The sequence below is a fragment of the Lampris incognitus genome, chromosome 1 (genome assembly GCF_029633865.1).
Source record: "Lampris incognitus isolate fLamInc1 chromosome 1, fLamInc1.hap2, whole genome shotgun sequence".
Lineage (NCBI taxonomy): Eukaryota > Metazoa > Chordata > Actinopteri > Lampriformes > Lampridae > Lampris > Lampris incognitus.
In genome coordinates, this window is record NC_079211.1 from 7,416,165 (window position 1) to 7,434,414 (window position 18,250).

Genomic DNA, 18,250 nt, shown 5'->3' on the forward strand with positions numbered 1-18,250 from the left:
TCATCTCCAGGGCGCCCGCTTCCAGTGGAAAGTATGGGATCCGCGTTGTCAACGGCAACACAAACAAAAACCGACAGGTATTCCAATAAAACTCTAGTTGGGTGATTTTTATAACATTGCATCAGGACGGTCCTGCTTCACCCCCCCCCCCCCATTGTCAGAAAAAAAGAAGGGAGAGCGAGCGAGAAGGACGCCTTCAGCCGAAGACGACGGCAGTTCGAGTCCTCTCAGAGGTCCTTTTCAGTTTATCCAGTATAAATAACATGACAGACACGTTAGGACAATGACATTAATAACCCAAAAGGAATCCAACAGTTAGGAGATATTCAGTGGTCCTTAAATACAAAAATAAAATATCTTTGATTTTTTTTTTTCTGTTGTTCTTTTACGCCAAAAAAAAAAATCTTTTACAAAGTAAAGTCTTTAAGAAGAAAGGTTTTTTTTTGTGTGAGACAAACACATTTGAGATTTTTTTTCCTTTTTTTTTGTTTTTTTGTTTTTTTTTGTTTACTCTTTTGAATTCCACAGAAAATAGTGCTGTCTACTGGATCCCGTCAGTTCCTTTTGGGGTTGGGCTTTAACCGTCGAGCCCTTCGTGTCCGTTTAGTAACGGTGGTGAACCGGAACTCCTCCAGCGGGTCCACCTTGCCCTTGGGGTGGCGCTTCATGAAGTGGACTTCCTGTTGCGTCTGCGTGGTCCGCGAGCCTTTCTTGGGCCTCCCCTTCCGGTTGAAGCCGAGGTACCATCCCTTGTACTTGGCGGACACCAGCGCTGTGTAGTTGTTTTCCAAAAACTCCTCGACAAAAACACACTCCTGCTTCCTGCCGTCAGGCTGCAAGGAAGCAAAAACACAAAACAAAATCATGATATATTACTGTTCTAGTAACGCATTTGTCCCGGTGCTTTTTTTTTAACACTAAGTGAACTGCGTTATATGGGGATGCACCTTGACTGGTATCAGACTGGTACCTGATACTAGAATCCAGTACCAACAACCATGAGTTAGCATGCGGTGGTGTGAACACATCTTCACACGGTTCAGGTGTGTTAAGTTACAGGTACATGTTATCATGTATTGGGAGTAAGGGGGGGGGCTTTTATTGTGAAGGTGCAGGATGGGGAGTGGGTTGTGAATGTGGAATGGTGAACATGGCGGCTGCCAATGAAGTTGTTGAATAAAACGCTGTCCTCTTTCCCAGTAACATTGTTTTTGTTTTTTTAATTCAACAACTTTACTGGCAACCGCCATGTTCACCAAGGTGTGCTGGTTTCGCACCCTAACATATCTGTTTTAGCCAAACTCAAACTGGAACGACCGGGATTTCCCTCCTACCGGTAATCAAACGTCAAGTTCAGACTATTTCTCTGCACTGGAGGGCGCTGGCGTGACTCTGGGACAGAACAACGAACTTCACACGAAGGAAACGACGCGACCAACACACGTCATTGCACGATGGCGTGCAGATTACTACGTGCGGTCATTTTGACCGCTCGTGGTTGTTTCATGTAAATCTTAACAAAACTTTTTGTGTGCAATTGATCGAAATCTAATTCTAATGCAAATATATGCAAATTTTAAGAGCATCCAGGGAGCGGCCTATCCTTTTTTCTCGCCACAGAGTTATTAAACTTTGAAAAGCCAAAAACCGCCAAATTGACGGCCTTGGTCGTTCTAGCGTCACTTCGGCCACATCTGAGGGAAGTACCTACGCTGCTTGCTACTGATGGAAAACATGCCTGCAGTGACGCCAGTATGACGACCGCACGGTTCAGTGGAAACAGCAACACGACGTGTGTTTAACACACTGTTGACGACGCCTCTTAATTCCGTTTGCGTGCCAGGAGCTGTTTCTGAAAGTCTTCCTGGGCACAGATCTGCTCAGGAAGTTTGTAAGTAACCATCAAATTAAAGTCAAATACATGATTATAAAACACTGACGCCAAAATCACCGGGTCACATAGCTGTCTGTGGTCCTCTGTGACGCGTCACAAGCTAGAGCTTATTTCCGTCACTCTTCGGGGCGCTATCACTGACCAACACGGACGCGTTCCTGACCGATCCGTCGATCCCGTGGATAAAGTGGACTGTTTTTCACATGAGGCCCCAGAAACGGAAACTCGCACACAAAGGCCTGTTTGTGACACGTGACTGGGATGGCGGGGTGAGCACCTAAGCCCAGCTGATGCTGCCGGGGGGGGACTTTACGAGGGCAGAAAACTCTCGCGTCTGCTTTCAGAGATGTACATTTGCAGACGGTACTGTACTTCTGCTGTGCTGAGTCACATGCGGTTCCAGTTTGTTTGTGAGTTTGACCACCTGGTGCGGCCGAGTGACATAATGCCAGCGGCATTCCTCCTAAGTGACCATTAGGCTCTCGGTGCATTGTGGTGATTGCAGGCCATAATTGACTGATCGAGTGTCAAAGGAGAAGGCAGGTTACGTAATGGAAGAATGGCTGGGAGTTATCAAAGGGGTTTTGTCGGGGTTGTGCTGAAACCGCAGGGTGAAAACAGATCCGCCAGCGAGCTCGATTCAGCTGGGATTAAGAGCTCCCCTTTCAGCAGTTCTGATTTCGGAAATGGGTATTTCGCTATGCGATCTGTAAAAATCACAACTTTTTTGGGGGGGGGGGACGTGAAAGACACTCACCCTCCCTACGATTTTCCCCTTCTCGTTCATGCAGATGTAGTGCTCGCTCTCCTTCCCCTTTATTCGGATGTGGCTCCCAAAGGTTTCCGTCTCCACCACGAGAAGGGCTGAAAAGTTGGAAAAGAAAGAGTAGAGTCATTCAGTTGCAAGCTGCGCAGCCGTTTGTAAAGATTAACATGTTTCCCCCTCAAAGCTTTTATGTTTTATTCATTTTAAAATCTCATTTAATACACTTTATTTGACAGGCTTCATCAGTATGGGCCACACGAGGACTAAATCTACTAAACATTATTCTTCACAAGGAAAAACACACACCAGAGTATCTCCAGCCCCGTCTATAGTCTGAATAAAATGGTCGCTCGCCTTAATCTCCAGCATGATTTATGCCCATCTATTCTCTTTTCTGCCAAATTTTCCCTTAGGCATCATTTAAGATTTTCTCATAAACTTCTCTTCCTATCTGCTGTGTAGTCGTGTGTAGCAGACCAGAGCAGACATCCTTGGAGCATTTCAGCATTTCCCACACTTGTCAAGACCACAAAACAAGAAAAATAGAACCGCACACGTTTCCAGGACTGTATAGAAACGCTGGTTCAGTCCAGCTGAAGGGAATGAAGGGTTTTCCCAGGACTCGACTAAAGCTAACATCACTTACAACCGCTTTCTCAGTCCGGTCCTTTGGTCTTCCTGCCTCGGCTGCTTTAAAAAGTTAAAACCCTCTCAGCTGAGTGGGAAACTGTCACTTTTCTTCCGATTTGCTTTTACTCATTTCAAGAATTCTGATGAAAGGGCAAAACCCACTGCACTGCTACTGAAATAATGTCACTTATAATCTCAAAAAATGTCAAAATAAAAGACAAAAAATGTCAAAAGCAATGTCACGGAAATTTTTGGCACAAGTTGATTTGAGACAGAGACAAGAGGGATTATCTCCCCCACGTTTCAGTTGATTCAAGGAAAAGATTGACCAAAAAAAACGGATCAACTGAGTTGATCCATCAATAGGCCTTGAAAACAACAACTTATCAATAGAATTAGGATACGGTAAACTACGAACAACTAACGTAGTTTCTGTGGGCTGCTTCGGGGGTACGTCCCCTCTGCAGCACGTGGAACCTCCATTTCCCCTCCCGGAAATACACTTTCACCGACGCCATGAAGGGTTTTCTCATCACAACTCAATATGTCTAATTACAAATGGGCAAAAGTCTCTGCTGAAACCTTCGGCGGGGCGAGAGGATAGAAATGATATAACCTGGGTCTAAATGTCGTAGAAGGTGCTAGAAGTACAAGTTTTCAGAGCAGGTTACCGAAATGAAAGAAATCAAGTGTCTAGAGAGACCTATAGTTAACGACTGTCCCTGTCTGAGGTTATGGGGAGGTAGGACCCGTGTTAAAAAAAGCAAAAGTAAAATTACTTCAATTTCTGTGCCGGGTTGGCACAATAAGATCAGGGGAGATTGTAACGTCCACAGCTGGAGTCCGACTAAAAGCCTTTGTTTCTCGCTCGTCACGTTATACTCCCTGTCTGTCTCAACTTTATCCTTCCTGTCTGTCCCTACTTTATACTTCCTGTCTGTCTTGTCTTTATCCTTCCTGTCTGTCCCTACTTTATACTCCCTGTCTGTCTTGTCTTTATCCTTCCTGTCTGTCCCTACTTTATACTCCCTGTCTGTCTCAACTTTATCCTTCCTGTCTGTCCCTACTTTATACTTCCTGTCTGTCTTGTCTTTATCCTTCCTGTCTGTCCCTACTTTATACTCCCTGTCTGTCTTGTCTTTATCCTTCCTGTCTGTCCCTACTTTATACTCCCTGTCTGTCTCAACTTTATCCTTCCTGTCTGTCCCTACTTTATACTCCCTGTCTGTCTCAACTTTATCCTTCCTGTCTATCCTTACTTTATACTTCCTGTCTGTCTTGTCTTTATCCTTCCTGTCTGTCCCTACTTTATACTTCCTGTCTGTCTTGTCTTTATCCTTCCTGTCTGTCCCTACTTTATACTCCCTGTCTGTCTCAACTTTATCCTTCCTGTCTGTCCCTACTTTATACTTCCTGTCTGTCTTGTCTTTATCCTTCCTGTCTGTCCCTACTTTATACTCCCTGTCCGTCTTGTCTTTATCCTTCCTGTCTTTCCCTACTTTATACTCCCTGTCTGTCTCGTCTTTATCCCTCCTGTCTGTCCCTACTTTATACTCCCTGTCTGTCTCAACTTTATCCTTCCTGTCTGTCCTTACTTTATACTCCCTGTCTGTCCTTACTTTATCCTTCCTGTCTGTCCCTACTTTATCCTTCCTGTCTGTCCTTACTTTATACTCCCTGTCTGTCCCTACTTTATACTCCCTGTCTGTCCCTACTTTATCCTTCCTGTCTGTCCCTACTTTATACTTCCTGTCTGTCCTTACTTTATACTCCCTGTCTGTCTCAACTTTATCCTTCCTGTCTGTCCTTATTTTATACTCCCTGCCTGTCTCAACTTTATCCTTCCCTGTCTGTCTCAGCTTTATCCTTCCTGTCTGTCCCTACTTTATAATTCCTGTCTGTCCTTACTTTACACATCCTGTCTGTCTTGTCTTTATCCTTCCTGTCTGTCCCTACTTTATACTCCCTGTCTGTCTCAACTTTATCCTTCCTGTCTGTCCTTACTTTATACTTCCTGTCTGTCTTGTCTTTATCCTTCCTGTCTGTCCCTACTTTATACTTCCTGTCTGTCTTGTCTTTATCCTTCCTGTCTGTCCCTACTTTATACTTCCTGTCTGTCCTTACTTTATACTCCCTGTCTGTCTCAACTTTATCCTTCCTGTCTGTCCCTACTTTATCCCTCCTGTCTGTCTCTACTTTATACTTCCTGTCTATCCTTAATTTATACTTCCTGTCTGTCTCTACTTTATATTTCCTGTCAGTCTCTACTTTTCTGCTACAGTTAAGGCCTCAACTAGGGCTGGGCAATACTGACAAAATCAAATATCACAATATTTGATACTGAATATCTCGGCATTGATAATGTGGTGATATTATATGGATGACCATTGGTGCTTTCATAAGACATTAACACAGCAGAAAATGGAATGATCATCAATGTTCATTATCAATGTGGATATGATGACCAAGCAGGTGGAGATAGTCATTGTTAATTTCACTAAAACAGTGGAATAAGTTCAGAAACCTGTCTCACTTTACTGTGACGCAGCCTTTAAGATCAGGGAACGACACCAGAACCACAATCCCACAGCACATCCGGTCTCAGATCATACCAATATCATGTTGCCCAGCTCTCGCCTGAAGCCCCAAAAATATAATTATAAAGAAACTGATTGAGTTTGGTTCTCAGCAATAAGACATGAAAGGAGAAAAAAGTCCACCAAAATAAACCTCACAAGCAGCGCTTCCTCCTGACTGACATGGCCTCAATACGCTGTAGACACACAACGTACACCCAACCCCACGCCGTCACAACCTTAACCTCCGCAGGGTCACCTTTGTTTCTGCTCAGCCCCTCGCAACACAAAAGGGGATCTGCCAAGCGATTGTGGAGCGGTTACGCGCCCCTCGAGATTGGGTTTCAAGTCCCCTTTAGTTTGTGTTCACTCAATCAAGAAGTTAAGATGATCCATTTGTTTAACACACTGGGCTATTCAGTGGCACTCGAGGGCAAAAAAAAAAAGAAAAAAGAAGAGAAGAATAGGGGAGGGAGGAGACACCCCCCCCCAACAAAAAGAAGAAGAAGAAAAAAGAAGGCCTCCTTAAATCTGACCTGAGGGGCACCTGGTTAGTAGGAAACCTGCCCTAATGCTGATATGAAGGATGCTTATGCACCCATTTATTCTTCTGCACCCATTTGTTCTTCTGCACACCTTTATTCTTCTGCACACATTTGTTCTTCTGCACACATTTGTTCATGCACACCTCAAGTTTGTCTCACAGAGGAAACATGGCGCCTGGGCAACCCCTGAATTTAGACACCATCTGGCTATCATTGATTTTAAGCCTGGTTGATTACTAGAGTTGCAGGCTGTAGGCAATAGATGTCAAGAGGAAGGAGTTACAAATGACCATCAGGCTTTGTGTCTGTCTAGACAAACTTTAAAGCTAAAAGATTCCATGAGTGTGTAAGAACAAATTCGTGCATAAGAATGCTTCACAAATGAGGCCCCTGCTGGCCCGTATGAGAGGTCTAAATCTGTACAAAAAGTCCCTGTCTTGGACGCACAACAGAGAAGTGCGATTCTCGACTGTTTTTAACCTTTGGCACAAGCAAGTCTTGGTCCCAAAGCATCTGGAAGCACAATAATCTTTGTCTGCAACCCTGTCCAGAAGCGTTCATAACTGTCTTGACACAAACCATTGATGCATTCATCCCGAAAACCGAACGCCGTGGACACAGAACCACAAGCAGCCGTCATCAGATTCTTTAGTCGTTATTCCAGTGAGACTCAAATACGGAGTGGAATCTGTCTTTCGTCCATTTTACTTTTGGACTTCAAAAGGAGATGACAGCATTTTTCGATATTTCAAGGTCTGTTCAATTTAAAGACCATAATCCATAACCCTCATCATCCATAATATCGGTGTTTACAGGGACAGTTCATCTGAGAGTACATGACCCACATCCTCACAGAATCTCATAGAAGAGTTTTATGGGCTGATTTGCTGCTGTCATATCAAAAACAGAAATATTGACAAAGTCGGGAAGTTATCGAACAAAATGCTGAAAATTTCGAAACTCATCTTGATTCATTCATTTGTCAAACCAGTTTCAAGAATCTCTTGGTGAAAACACTCCACATCTTTAAACCAGGTGCTGATGTTGATAAATGCTGTCATTTTGTTGGTGCTTCTTACTAATTAGCTCAATTTTGATTTACAGTTTTTCCACTTTTGGGGGTTTAGGAGTCCTTAGAGTGTCTCAGAATATGATATAAAAAAGAAATCATACTGGAACACTGAAAGATCATTATGTGACATGATTTGTCACATAATGATCAAATACTCTGTGTATGCCAAAGGCTTTGGCATAGACAGAGTATTTGCTGGGGACCATGCAGGGTCTTGGCTGACTAGCTCACATTGAAACGTCGAAACTTTTGAGGAAATGTAATCGCTGCATGAACGGCATACACTGTGTTTGAAACGATTGGGGGGGGGGGGGTCACAGAAACTTCCCGACCTCAGTAAGAGGTAAGGAAAGGTCGAGTGCTCCGGTCTTTAAGGCCCAAGTGCAGCTTTCATCAATTTCCCTGGCTTTCGCAGCGACCCATCGTTCGCCCTCGCCGGACAACAGGTACCAATTATGAGGGGATTGCTCGGCACATATTCTGTACTCGCTTCAAGGCAACACGTAACGAGTGCCAACGCCGATGAAGAACGACCTCCTCTTTAGCTGCAAAGATACCAAGTGGCTGACCTTAGCCGTGGCAAAGCTCCATGCGAAAGCTATATTTCTTCTCTAGCTGGCTTTGTGACCCCTCAACGGTAACGCTGCAGTGCTCTGACTGAGTGTGGATTAGCACCAGGAAAGAGAGAGAGAGACAGAGACAGAGACAGGAAGAGAGAGAGAGAGACATTAGTCAGTGTCAAGGAGTTCACAGGTGCCAGGTACTGGAGCCTGATGGGTAGGAGGAGGAGGAGATGGAAGGAAGGGGAGGGGAAGAGGGGGCGGGAGGGGGGGCTGGGTTGGCAAGGCCTTATGGGAAACGTTGGATCTGCTTCCACTCAAGCTCTAACAAGCAGTGGGACTGAACGCACGAAAAAAAAAAAAAAAAACCTCCGGCGCGCAGGAGAGAAGAGATAAAGAGCAGCGGTTTTGAAGGAGGTGAGTCAGCCGGGACAGCAGACGTGAAAATGAACGAAAAGAACAAGACGCGGATTCGCGAAAGGCTGCAACAAATTACAAAAAAAGTTCCGTCATTACACAACTTCCGGCCCGTCACATTTCCACCTGTGCGTTGTGCTGATTCTAGGAGGTGATCAAGACAAAACAAAAAGCCAAGGGAAAAGAACATCTCGGGGATGAAAGTGGGATTCACGCGTCTAACTAGGTTGAATAAAAGAAAGGGACGACATCTATCTGACACCTACCAGAATCATTTCAGTGCAAATATTCAACAACATACAGAAGAGGCCGTAAACGGCAGATGTTTTGAACTGGACTTCATCGGCCTGGAAGCCCACACACTGTAAATACACATCTGTAAAGATGCAGACAGCGTCTTGCATACAGACGGCCCTGACTGGCCCTTCTGTGTTCCATGTCACACTTAACAGTTTTTACTTAGGGTTAGGGTTAGGGTTAGGGGTGACTGAATCACTAGGCTTTTTACTCAGAGATCCCACAGTACTGACGTCATTAAGACCCATCTTTACACCGATGTGATTTCTTTACACTGAACCAGGGTGTGATTTTAAGCAGCATGCCGGTGTCGCAGAAGCAGAGGCGGCGTGACGTGGGACACGCCAGCCTCAGCCGTCCCGTCCTGCTGCTGTCCCTTTACACAGACGTGGATCTGGCTCTGTGACTACATCCACTGCTTAATGCCAGAACAACAGTAGCCCCCCCCCCCATTCCGTGTTCGTACGCTTTGCACAGAACGATGGGGCAGATTAATGGCACAACATTCCCGCCTTAGAAAGGGTGTGTAAAAAGCCCCACTGATTCAGTGGTTTGTGATTTAACACTGAATCCCACCCATTTGGGATTTCTAGCCTTGGAATCGCATTCTGAGTTGTGAGATGTCAAGCTCATGGACAATGCCGTTTTATGACATCACTGGACAGAAGTGGCTCAGATGGCTGAAAGGATCCTTTTGTAAGGGCAACATTCCTCAATCTCTAGGGGACGCTACATTACCTTCAAAATAAGCGTTTAACTAAGTTGCAATCTACTATTCATAAAAGGTCCCTGAAGCCTCACAAGCGGTGCAATTTCATGATGCCACACATCGGCAACGTTTTTGCAAACTGAAAATATCTGAAAATAGTGAAGCTTGATTTTTACTTGGTCTAAAAAAAATGTGCCCCTATAGATCAGACACTTGTTCAGGGAATCTGACCCACGTAGGACAGATAGGCCCAAAGGTCAACGATAAGGTCACAGATGTGACAGGGAACATAAGAGCGGCAGGTGGGTTTCTACGTTTGCCATCCAATTTGACTCTTAACAGTAACCAAATCTGTTGTATCGGGGGCTTCAAAAACGACGAGCAGATTACAAGACCGAACTCGGACCCATTACGGAGCAGCACAGAGACCAGTTCGCCAACCAGCCACGGACCAATACGTGTCGTGACTCTACTGGCGTGTCGGTAAGACGCACAGGAATGCTCCCGTACCGTACTTGCCCCCATCATCTCCGTTGGCGTTGATTTTCTTGCCCAGGATCTGGACGTGTTTGCCGGTGGTTCTGCTGTAGAGCTGGTAGATCCGGACCTGCTTCCGGCTCAGGTCGTCCGGGTTCCGCGTATGGTTCTCAATGTAGAACCTGAAATCAGCCGAGCTCTGCTGAGACTCCTGCGAGGATCAGGCGTAGGGAGAGAGAGGGGGGGGGGGGAGGGAGAGAGATGGACGATAATGACAGACAGATGGGAAAAGAGAGAGAGAGAGAGAGAGAGAGAGAGAGAGAGAGAGAGAGAGAGAGGGCGAGAGAGAGAGGGAGAGATTGTCATGTCACAGGTGTTGATAGTAACGTTCGCTCCTGCTTTTATGAGCACTCTGTCAAGAAGTTCTGCTGCGGGGGGTTTTTTGAAAAAGCCGAGGGAACAGCCTGGAAATTGTAGCTACAGCGTTTTAGTGTTGCCGTCCAGCTTTTTAACTGCCGCTCTCCGCCGCCGCTGCGTTTACAAGCCGGCGGCGTTAACGAAGTCGCTGCAACAAGTCAGAGGCTCTAGGAGCGAGTTGCAGAACCTATCAGCACGTGGTTTTCTTGAGACACCATTGTTCCACGTCGGACGGATCGAGACGGCGGAACCCTTCGCTGGCCGGGGGCGGTGTTGGGAAACCAGTATTCCATTTCCACAAGCCGGCAAGCCACTAGCAATTATACACCTGAAGCATCCAGACCCCGTTGCACTATCATCAAACAAATATCTGCCCGCGGGCGACGTGGCCTCTATAAATTAGGAGACACAGCGAGCGGAATACGTGTCAGTGATGGGAAGAGGCACCTCATACCACAGAAAACACGCTTGTGGGAGGAATATGGTGAAATTATTATTTGAAGAAAAAAAAAAAAGAAAAGAAAAAAAAGAAAAAAAGAAAGCCCGCCTCACCCACAAAAACTTCCCCCGGCCTGGATTCTCAGAGCGTTTACAGCGGGACCTCAAGAGCCGACGACATAAATAACGGGGGGGGGGGGGGGTCGTTGACTTCAACAGCATGTCAGAAAGCAGCCCTGTCACCTGACCCGGGTGTATCAGTCGGGGTGGGGGTGGTGGGAGTGGGGGGTGGGGGGGGCGTTCGGCGTTCAGAAGCCCTGGAATCTCTCGTCGGAGCCAAGACCTCATTCCCCCAGCTGTACGGCGTGGTAATTGCACGGTAATGGCTTTTTATGTGGCGGTTCTCAGGTGGCTAATTATATACACATTACATACCCCGACTCCTTGTTATTCTAACCTCAGCAAATTAATGACGTTTACCGAACAAGACGGGAAATTACAGCCGATTATGGCAGAGTAAATCCTCCCGCGCGGCGGGGAAGAGGAAACACGCGGCCGCAGCGGGTGACGGGTCGCGCGCGGCCTCGGCGGCTGCGGCCGTCGGCGTCGCGCGCGGACAAGCTAGGCGTCTCGCTCGTCACGTGCCGCGTCACGCGGTGGGCCAAGCCCGCGGGGCCGTGCCCCACCGCGTACCCGCGGCTGGGTGGCAACGTCCAGCACTCGGGCGTCCAAATGTACCCGAACCGTTGCTTCCTTGCGGCTGGGTTCCGTGTTGCTCGTGGCGCTTTAATTAAAATCTAAATATTATATTACACGAATATAAAATAGTTTTGTTTTGCCCCTCCCCCCCTTTTTCGCCCCAATTGTACTTGGCCAATTACCCCACTCTTCCCGGTCGCTGCTCCGCCCCCTCTGCCGATCCGGGGAGGGCTGCAGACTACCACATGCCTCCTCCCATACACGTGGAGTCGCCAGCCGCTTCTTTTCACCTGACAGTGAGGAGTTTCACCAGGGGGACGTAGCGCGTGAGAGGATCACGCTATTCCCTCCCAGTTCCCTCTGAACAGGCGCCCCGACCGACCAGAAGAGGCGCTAGTGCGGCGACCAGGACACATACCCACATCCGGCTTCCCACCCGCAGACACGGCCAGTTGTGTCAGTGGGGACGCCCGACCAAGCCGGAGGCAACACGGGGACTCGAACCGGCGATCCCCGTGTTGGTAAGCAACGGAATAGACCGCCACGCCACCCGGACGCCCTCAGTCAGAAACAGGGCTCGCGATCACAAGAACCGTCTTGCCACCGATGCAGAACTCGAGTGGTGCAGTGGGTCGGCTTCTTTCCCGTGACACCTCGCAAGACAAATACGGGAATGAAAACAAAAACCCGTTTTGCTTCGGGTGAGAGTCATCTGGCCCGCGTGAACGTCAAAACGAATTCGTCGGGTCGGCACCCTGAGTGGCGCGCGAGGGGGGGGGGCACATCCGGGGCGACGCGCCGCCCTGTCCGAGCGAGGGAGAGTCCGGAGGGTCCGCAGACAAACGAACCCCGTCCGAGAAGAAAGTGCGTCCCGTGCTGTGAGAAGCGCCTCTTCCTCCTCTCATGGGACATTTGGAGCCACATGTCAGGAGGCGCAGCCCTCCCTCGTGCACACCGCATGCGGAACGAAAACAAATAAAACTCCTCTTCTAATGGCGCCGGGGCGTCCGTATCGATTCCCTCTCTACGGGAACGGTCCCGGACCTGCACGGCCCTCTTCACGGTATCTAATGTCAGCGGTGCAGCCGCGTCCCCGGTGAACCGTCTCCACGTGAACCTGAAAGCCGACCCCACTTGTCGAGCGCGCCTCCTCACAATGGGGCAAGCCGCGGAGCGCCCGAGCCGCGGAGGGACCCGTCTCGCATCTCTCCATCTCTAAACAAACACGGAGGTGCGCTGGGAGACACTTGCGTTTGGCGGCAAAGAAAAGGCAAGCCTAAGCACAGGGCTGAGGTGAGCGCAAACGACAACATCCCCCCCTCCTCCCCCCCTCCTCCTCCTCCTCCTTTTTTATCAAGTCGTCTCCTCTCTTCAAAGAGGGAAAATGGATACGGTTGAAAACTTCAAAAGTCTGGCACTCGTGTTTGCAAGGGAAGCTTAGAATGCATCTAAGATACACCTTGCTCTCTGTTTACACACGCACACGCGCACACACGCATGCATATACACGCACACACACGCATGCATATACACGCACACGCACACACATGCATATGTACACGCATGCATATACACGCACACACATGCATATACACACACACCCATACACATGCATATACACACATGCATATGCACACACGCACACACATGCATACACACGCACACCCATACACATGCATATACACGCATATAAACACACACACGTGCACATACACACGTGCACATACACACGCACACACTTGCACCTACATACGTGCACATACACACATGCATATACACACATGCATATACACACACCCATACACATGCGTATACACACACACACGCACGCACGCACATGCATATACACACACGCACACACATGCATACACACACACACCCATACACATGCGTATACACACACACTCATACACATGCATATACACGCATATAAACACACACACGTGCACATACACACACGCACACACTTGCACATACACACGTGCACATACACACATGCATATGCACGCACATGCACATACACACACTTGCACAGACACACACTTGCACAGACACACACTTGCACACACGGGGACATGCAGACACGCACTCGCACCAAACAAAAACGCTTAAAACCCCACGCGGGCACACGGATACGTCCAGACGTAGGCGCGCTTGCGCGCGCGCGCTTGCGCGCGCACACGGAACACAAGTCACGCGTTGGCGTAGCGCTCGAAAGGAACTTCCAGTTGTGGTTTCCTCTGTTGTTGTTTCTTGGGAAATGACAACCACAGCCTGCCACGAGAGAGTCATTCCTCACGGAGCCGCGCTTTGAACCGGAGCGGCCCGGCGATGCAAACAAGCAGCCTGCACCACGGGCGCGTTAAAGGCGCATCCCCCCCACCCCCACCCCCCTCCACCCCCCCCGGTGAGAGGTTTCGGTTGGCTCGTCGGTCCGGGAGCCGCCGGGCCCTGTTTGTGGCTTGTTGTGGGCCTGCTGGAGTGGAGTGCTCCGCGACAAGCCGCGCGTCTGCCGGCCGGGACTACTTCCTTCACGAGCGGGCTCGCTTCTGGCCAAGTGATCACGTGCCAGATATTACCAGTTAAAAGCTGGGAAAGTGACGCGATGCCGCCGCGTCCCGTCGGCCGTCCGGCATCACGCGGTCATCTGCATCACAACACAGCAGTCACATGTACGCCGGTCCATCCGATCATCATCACCGTCGCCTTCATTACCATCCATCATCGTTACCATCAGCACCATCATCACCATCATCATCACCATCATCACCATCATCATCACCATCATCATCATCATCACCATAATAAGTCACAACCTGCCTCCACACAGTTTAAAAGGCCCGAAGAAGAAAGACTATTCCGTAAAGGTACATTTGGTTGTAGCTGTGACGTTACGCGTCACGTTTCCCAGCAGCCCAGCGGGGCGAGTAAGTCGCGCAGCTTCATCAGCGGAGTCAGACGGCCGCCTCTTCATCGGCACGTCGTTCCGGCGGAACGTCTTCACAATAAACCGGTCACAACGACACCACCAGTTATCACTGCGAACACTGCGCATGTGTTTTATGAGTACTACTACTATCATCATCATCATCATTATTATTATTTTATCATCATCATCATTATTATTATCATTATTTTATCATCATCATTATTATTAGCATTATTTTATCATCATCATCATTATTATTTTATTACCATCATCATCATCATCATTCTTCTTCTTATTATTATCATCATCATTATTATTATTATTATTGTCAGTGGACGGGGGACGAGTGGCACAACAGATCAATCTACACGGCACACAGCCCAGTTTATATTATATATACACACACACACACACACACACATATATATATATATATATTTAATAAGTGAAGTGTGTGATGTTAAAACACCTCATCACCACGGGCTTGGTGCAGACATGGTCTTATGGACACCGGAGTCTCCTCCATCACACACACGACCGCTGTTTACATCCATTAATTACTACAATTAAGCCCTGCGCGTGTTAATCCCTGATGAGCGCAGGCTGAGCTCCCGGGTTACAGAAGGCCCAGCAGGCCCGTTTAGGAGACACCACACACACAAACCGGCGCGCGTGTGGCCGGCCCGCGGCCTGGGCCGTGATACCGGTTTACGAGTGAATTGATTGACAGGAGCCAATCAGTGAAATGAGGAACCAGACCAGGGGCGCTGCAACGGACACACGTCACATTCCGTCACCGCAACGCCCGGGCGGCTGCGCCCTCTACCCCCCCCCCCCAGCCCCCCCATCCCGGTGCTCTTCTCGGGAATTGTTCATTTAATCGTCCTTCATCGGGACGTTTTATCGCGTCTCTGCTCCTCGGAGATTTTCCCGCGTCATTTCTATTCCCCCGGGGCGCAGCCGAGAACAAGCGGAAAAGCAGGGCCCGCCTGCGTCACTCGTCATGACGCTACGCTCACACCGCAGGCAACAGTCTGCACAAAACCACACCGAGCCGCGCGTGCAGACCGGGCGCGCTCGCGCTCTCTCACGTGCACACGCATGCACACGCATACACACGCACACACGAATTGAACATGTGAGTAGACATACCTGTAGCTGGAAATAGAGAACCAGAAAATGTAAACACCTAGTGGGAGAGAGAGAGAGAGGGGGGGGGGGGGAGGGAGAGAGGGGGAGAGAGAGAGAGAGGAGGGGAAGTGAATCACGGGCAATTACACCGAGCGTAAACGCAGCCTACCTGGATGACAGCGAGAGAGACACAAATATGAGGCGTTTGGCGACTTCTATTGGTAAGAATGCGTGAGTCGAAACGAGGAGGGAAAGGGAGACACACGGGGGGGGGGGGACACTTACAGGTATATGAACCTAGAAGGCAGGACAGACATGTTGACCCCGTCGAAATCCACCTGTTTCCGCACGGTTTAGAGCTCCGGAGGAAGAGACGCGCGTCGGCCAAGTTCCCCTCCGGCGCGTCTTTTTTACGCGGACGGTTCCGGAGGCGCGTCGGAATCCCGGTGTAATGAAAAGAGTGTCACCGGGTGCAACATTTAGGTGCTTCCTTGTTGCAAGAGGAGGAGGAGGAGGAGGAGGAGGAGGACGGGGGGGGTATAGGTATCCAGAGGATGAAGAGGTTTTTTTTTGTTGTTTTACTCCCAAGTACTGTCTCCTCGCCCCGAAAGATCCTGCGGTCCCCTTGGTGCCAAAAAAGAGCCAGGAAAAGGGGGGGATCGGATCGAACGATTCAACAAACTCACGCACAAAACACACGCATGGCTATACGCGCGCACGCACGCAAGCACACGCACACACACGCACGCACACGCACACACACAAAAAGGAGAAGAAGGAGTAAAAAAAAGAAAAAAAGAAAAAACAATCCCGTGCGTAAAGAAAAAAGGAGAAGAATCCCTTAAGGCGACGCGCACCTCCTGCTATCCCGCGCGCTGCTGCTCCACAGATCAGAGGCTCCTCTGCTCCGTCCGTACCTGCGGGGGATACCTGGCACCGCTCATTTTATTTGATCGAGCGGAGGAGGAGGAGGAGGAGGAGTGGTGGCGGCGGCGGTGGTGGTGGTGGACACAGTGTCGTGAAAAAAAAAAGAAAAAAGCAGCCGTCCAAAAAAAAAAAAAAGCGAGTCGGCGTGAGAAACCTCCGGCGGTGTCCCCAAAACACGGCGGCGGCGGCGGCGGCGGACCGGCGGGCGGGCGGTGCGTGAGAAGCGCAGCGGCGGAAAGAGGCTCCGCCGGCGCACACTGCTACCTGTCACTGCTGTCTGTCTCTCTGTCTCTCTGTCCGTCTCTCTGTCTGCGTGTGCGTGCGTGTGTATGCGTGTGTGTGCGTGTGTGTGTCGGCTACGTGTGTGTGTGGATGTGTGTTGTGTGTCTGCGGCTGGAGATTTTAGGCACAGTGGGGCTTTTTTTTGTGTCGGTGGGTGGAAACATGTCAGCGGTTTGCACCTGATAGGGCAGTTCTCTGAGAGACCATCATCCGCTCGCGGAGTGTTTTTCCGTCGGTGGGCAAAATGCGGTGAGCGCGCGGGGCACACGCGCGAGCACACGCACGGACGCACGAACACACACGCACATTCACGGAGAGAGAGAGCGAGACAGAGAGAGAGAGAGAGAGCAAGAGAGAGAGAGCGAGACAGAGAGAGAGAGAGAGAGAGCAAGAGAGAGAGAGCGAGACAGAGAGAGAGAGAGAGAGCAAGAGAGAGCAAGAGAGAGAGAGAGAGCGAGAGAGAGAGGGGGGGGGAGCGAGAGAGAGGGAGAGAGAGCGAGAGAGAGAGAGGGAGAGAGAGAGAGCGAGAGAGAGAGGGAGAGAGAGAGAGCAAGAGAGAGAGAGGGAGAGAGAGAGGGAGAGAGAGCGAGAGGGAGGGAGAGAGAGCGAGAGAGAGGGAGAGAGACCGAGAGAGGTAGAGAGAGAGCGAAAGAGAGGGAGAGAGAGAGGGAGAGAGAGGGAGAGAGAGAGAGAGAGAGGGAGAGAGAGAGGGAGGGAGAGAGAGGGAGAGAGAGAGAGAGAGAGGGAGAGAGAGAGAGAGAGGGAGAGAGAGAGAGGGAGAGAGAGAGAGGGAGAGAGAGAGAGAGGGAGGTAGAGAGCGAGAGGGGGGGAGAGAGAGCGAGAGGGGAGAGAGAGAGAGAGAGAGGGAGGTAGAGAGCGAGAGGGGGGGAGAGAGAGCGAGAGGGGAGAGAGAGAGAGAGAGAGAGAGAGAGGTAGAGAGAGAGAGCGAGAGAGAGGGAGAGCGAGAGGGGAGAGAGGGGAGAGAGAGAGAGCGGGAGGGAGAGAGGGAGTTATAATAAGGAGGAATGGGCCGTGGGAGGATGGTGTGGTAGGACGTGTGGGGGAGGGAGGGGGGGAGGGAGGGAGGGGTGATGGACGGGTTAGCGCGGGGCGCTCCGTGTTAAGAGGCTTCTTTTCGTGGTTGAATCAAAAAACAATTAGCGCCGCTGTGATTTGTCGGGAGTATTATTATCATGATCATAATTATTATTGCCGCTTTTGTCGTTGTTGATGGAAGGTTAATATTAGCTGACTAACACGGAGAGAAAGTTTATTTATTTATTTCCTCCCCCCCTCCCCCCCCTCTGCGTGGTGTGTATTGGGCTCCGCTCGGCCAGACAGCATTGAGATGCAAGTTGTTGTTGTTGTTGTTGGGTTTTTTCTTTTCATTAATGCGCTGCGCTGTCACTCATCTGTCATTCAAATGGCAGAGAGGTGTGAACGTGTTTATCGCCGCCTAGGAACCCTGCAAAGTCTCCCACCAG

The 18,250-nt window shown here is 49.5% G+C and overlaps 1 protein-coding gene across 1 annotated transcript; it reads right to left on the minus strand.

The window, feature by feature from the left end:
• Window positions 1–554: 554 nt before the first annotated feature.
• Window positions 555–15,874, minus strand: fgf24 (fibroblast growth factor 24). The gene is made up of 5 exons (XM_056288674.1): window positions 15,843–15,874; window positions 15,579–15,615; window positions 9,977–10,154; window positions 2,652–2,758; window positions 555–833 (listed from the first exon to the last, which is right to left on the minus strand). Exons 1-5 carry the CDS (start codon window positions 15,872–15,874, stop codon window positions 555–557), a joined length of 633 nt encoding a protein of 210 aa, XP_056144649.1.
• Between the last annotated feature and the right edge of the window lie 2,376 nt (window positions 15,875–18,250).

Bases quoted from the DNA above. Each gene is read 5' to 3' on its own strand.
- fgf24 (XM_056288674.1), bottom strand. From the start codon at position 15,874: ATGTCTGTCCTGCCTTCTAGGTTCATATACCT. The intron at 15,616-15,842 runs GTAAGTGTCCCC...CTCTCCCACTAG, and splicing joins CCTTCTAGGTTCATATACCT to GTGTTTACATTTTCTGGTTC. The intron at 2,759-9,976 runs GTACGGGAGCAT...CCAACTTTTCAG, and splicing joins AGATGATGGGGGCAAGTACG to CCCTTCTCGTGGTGGAGACG.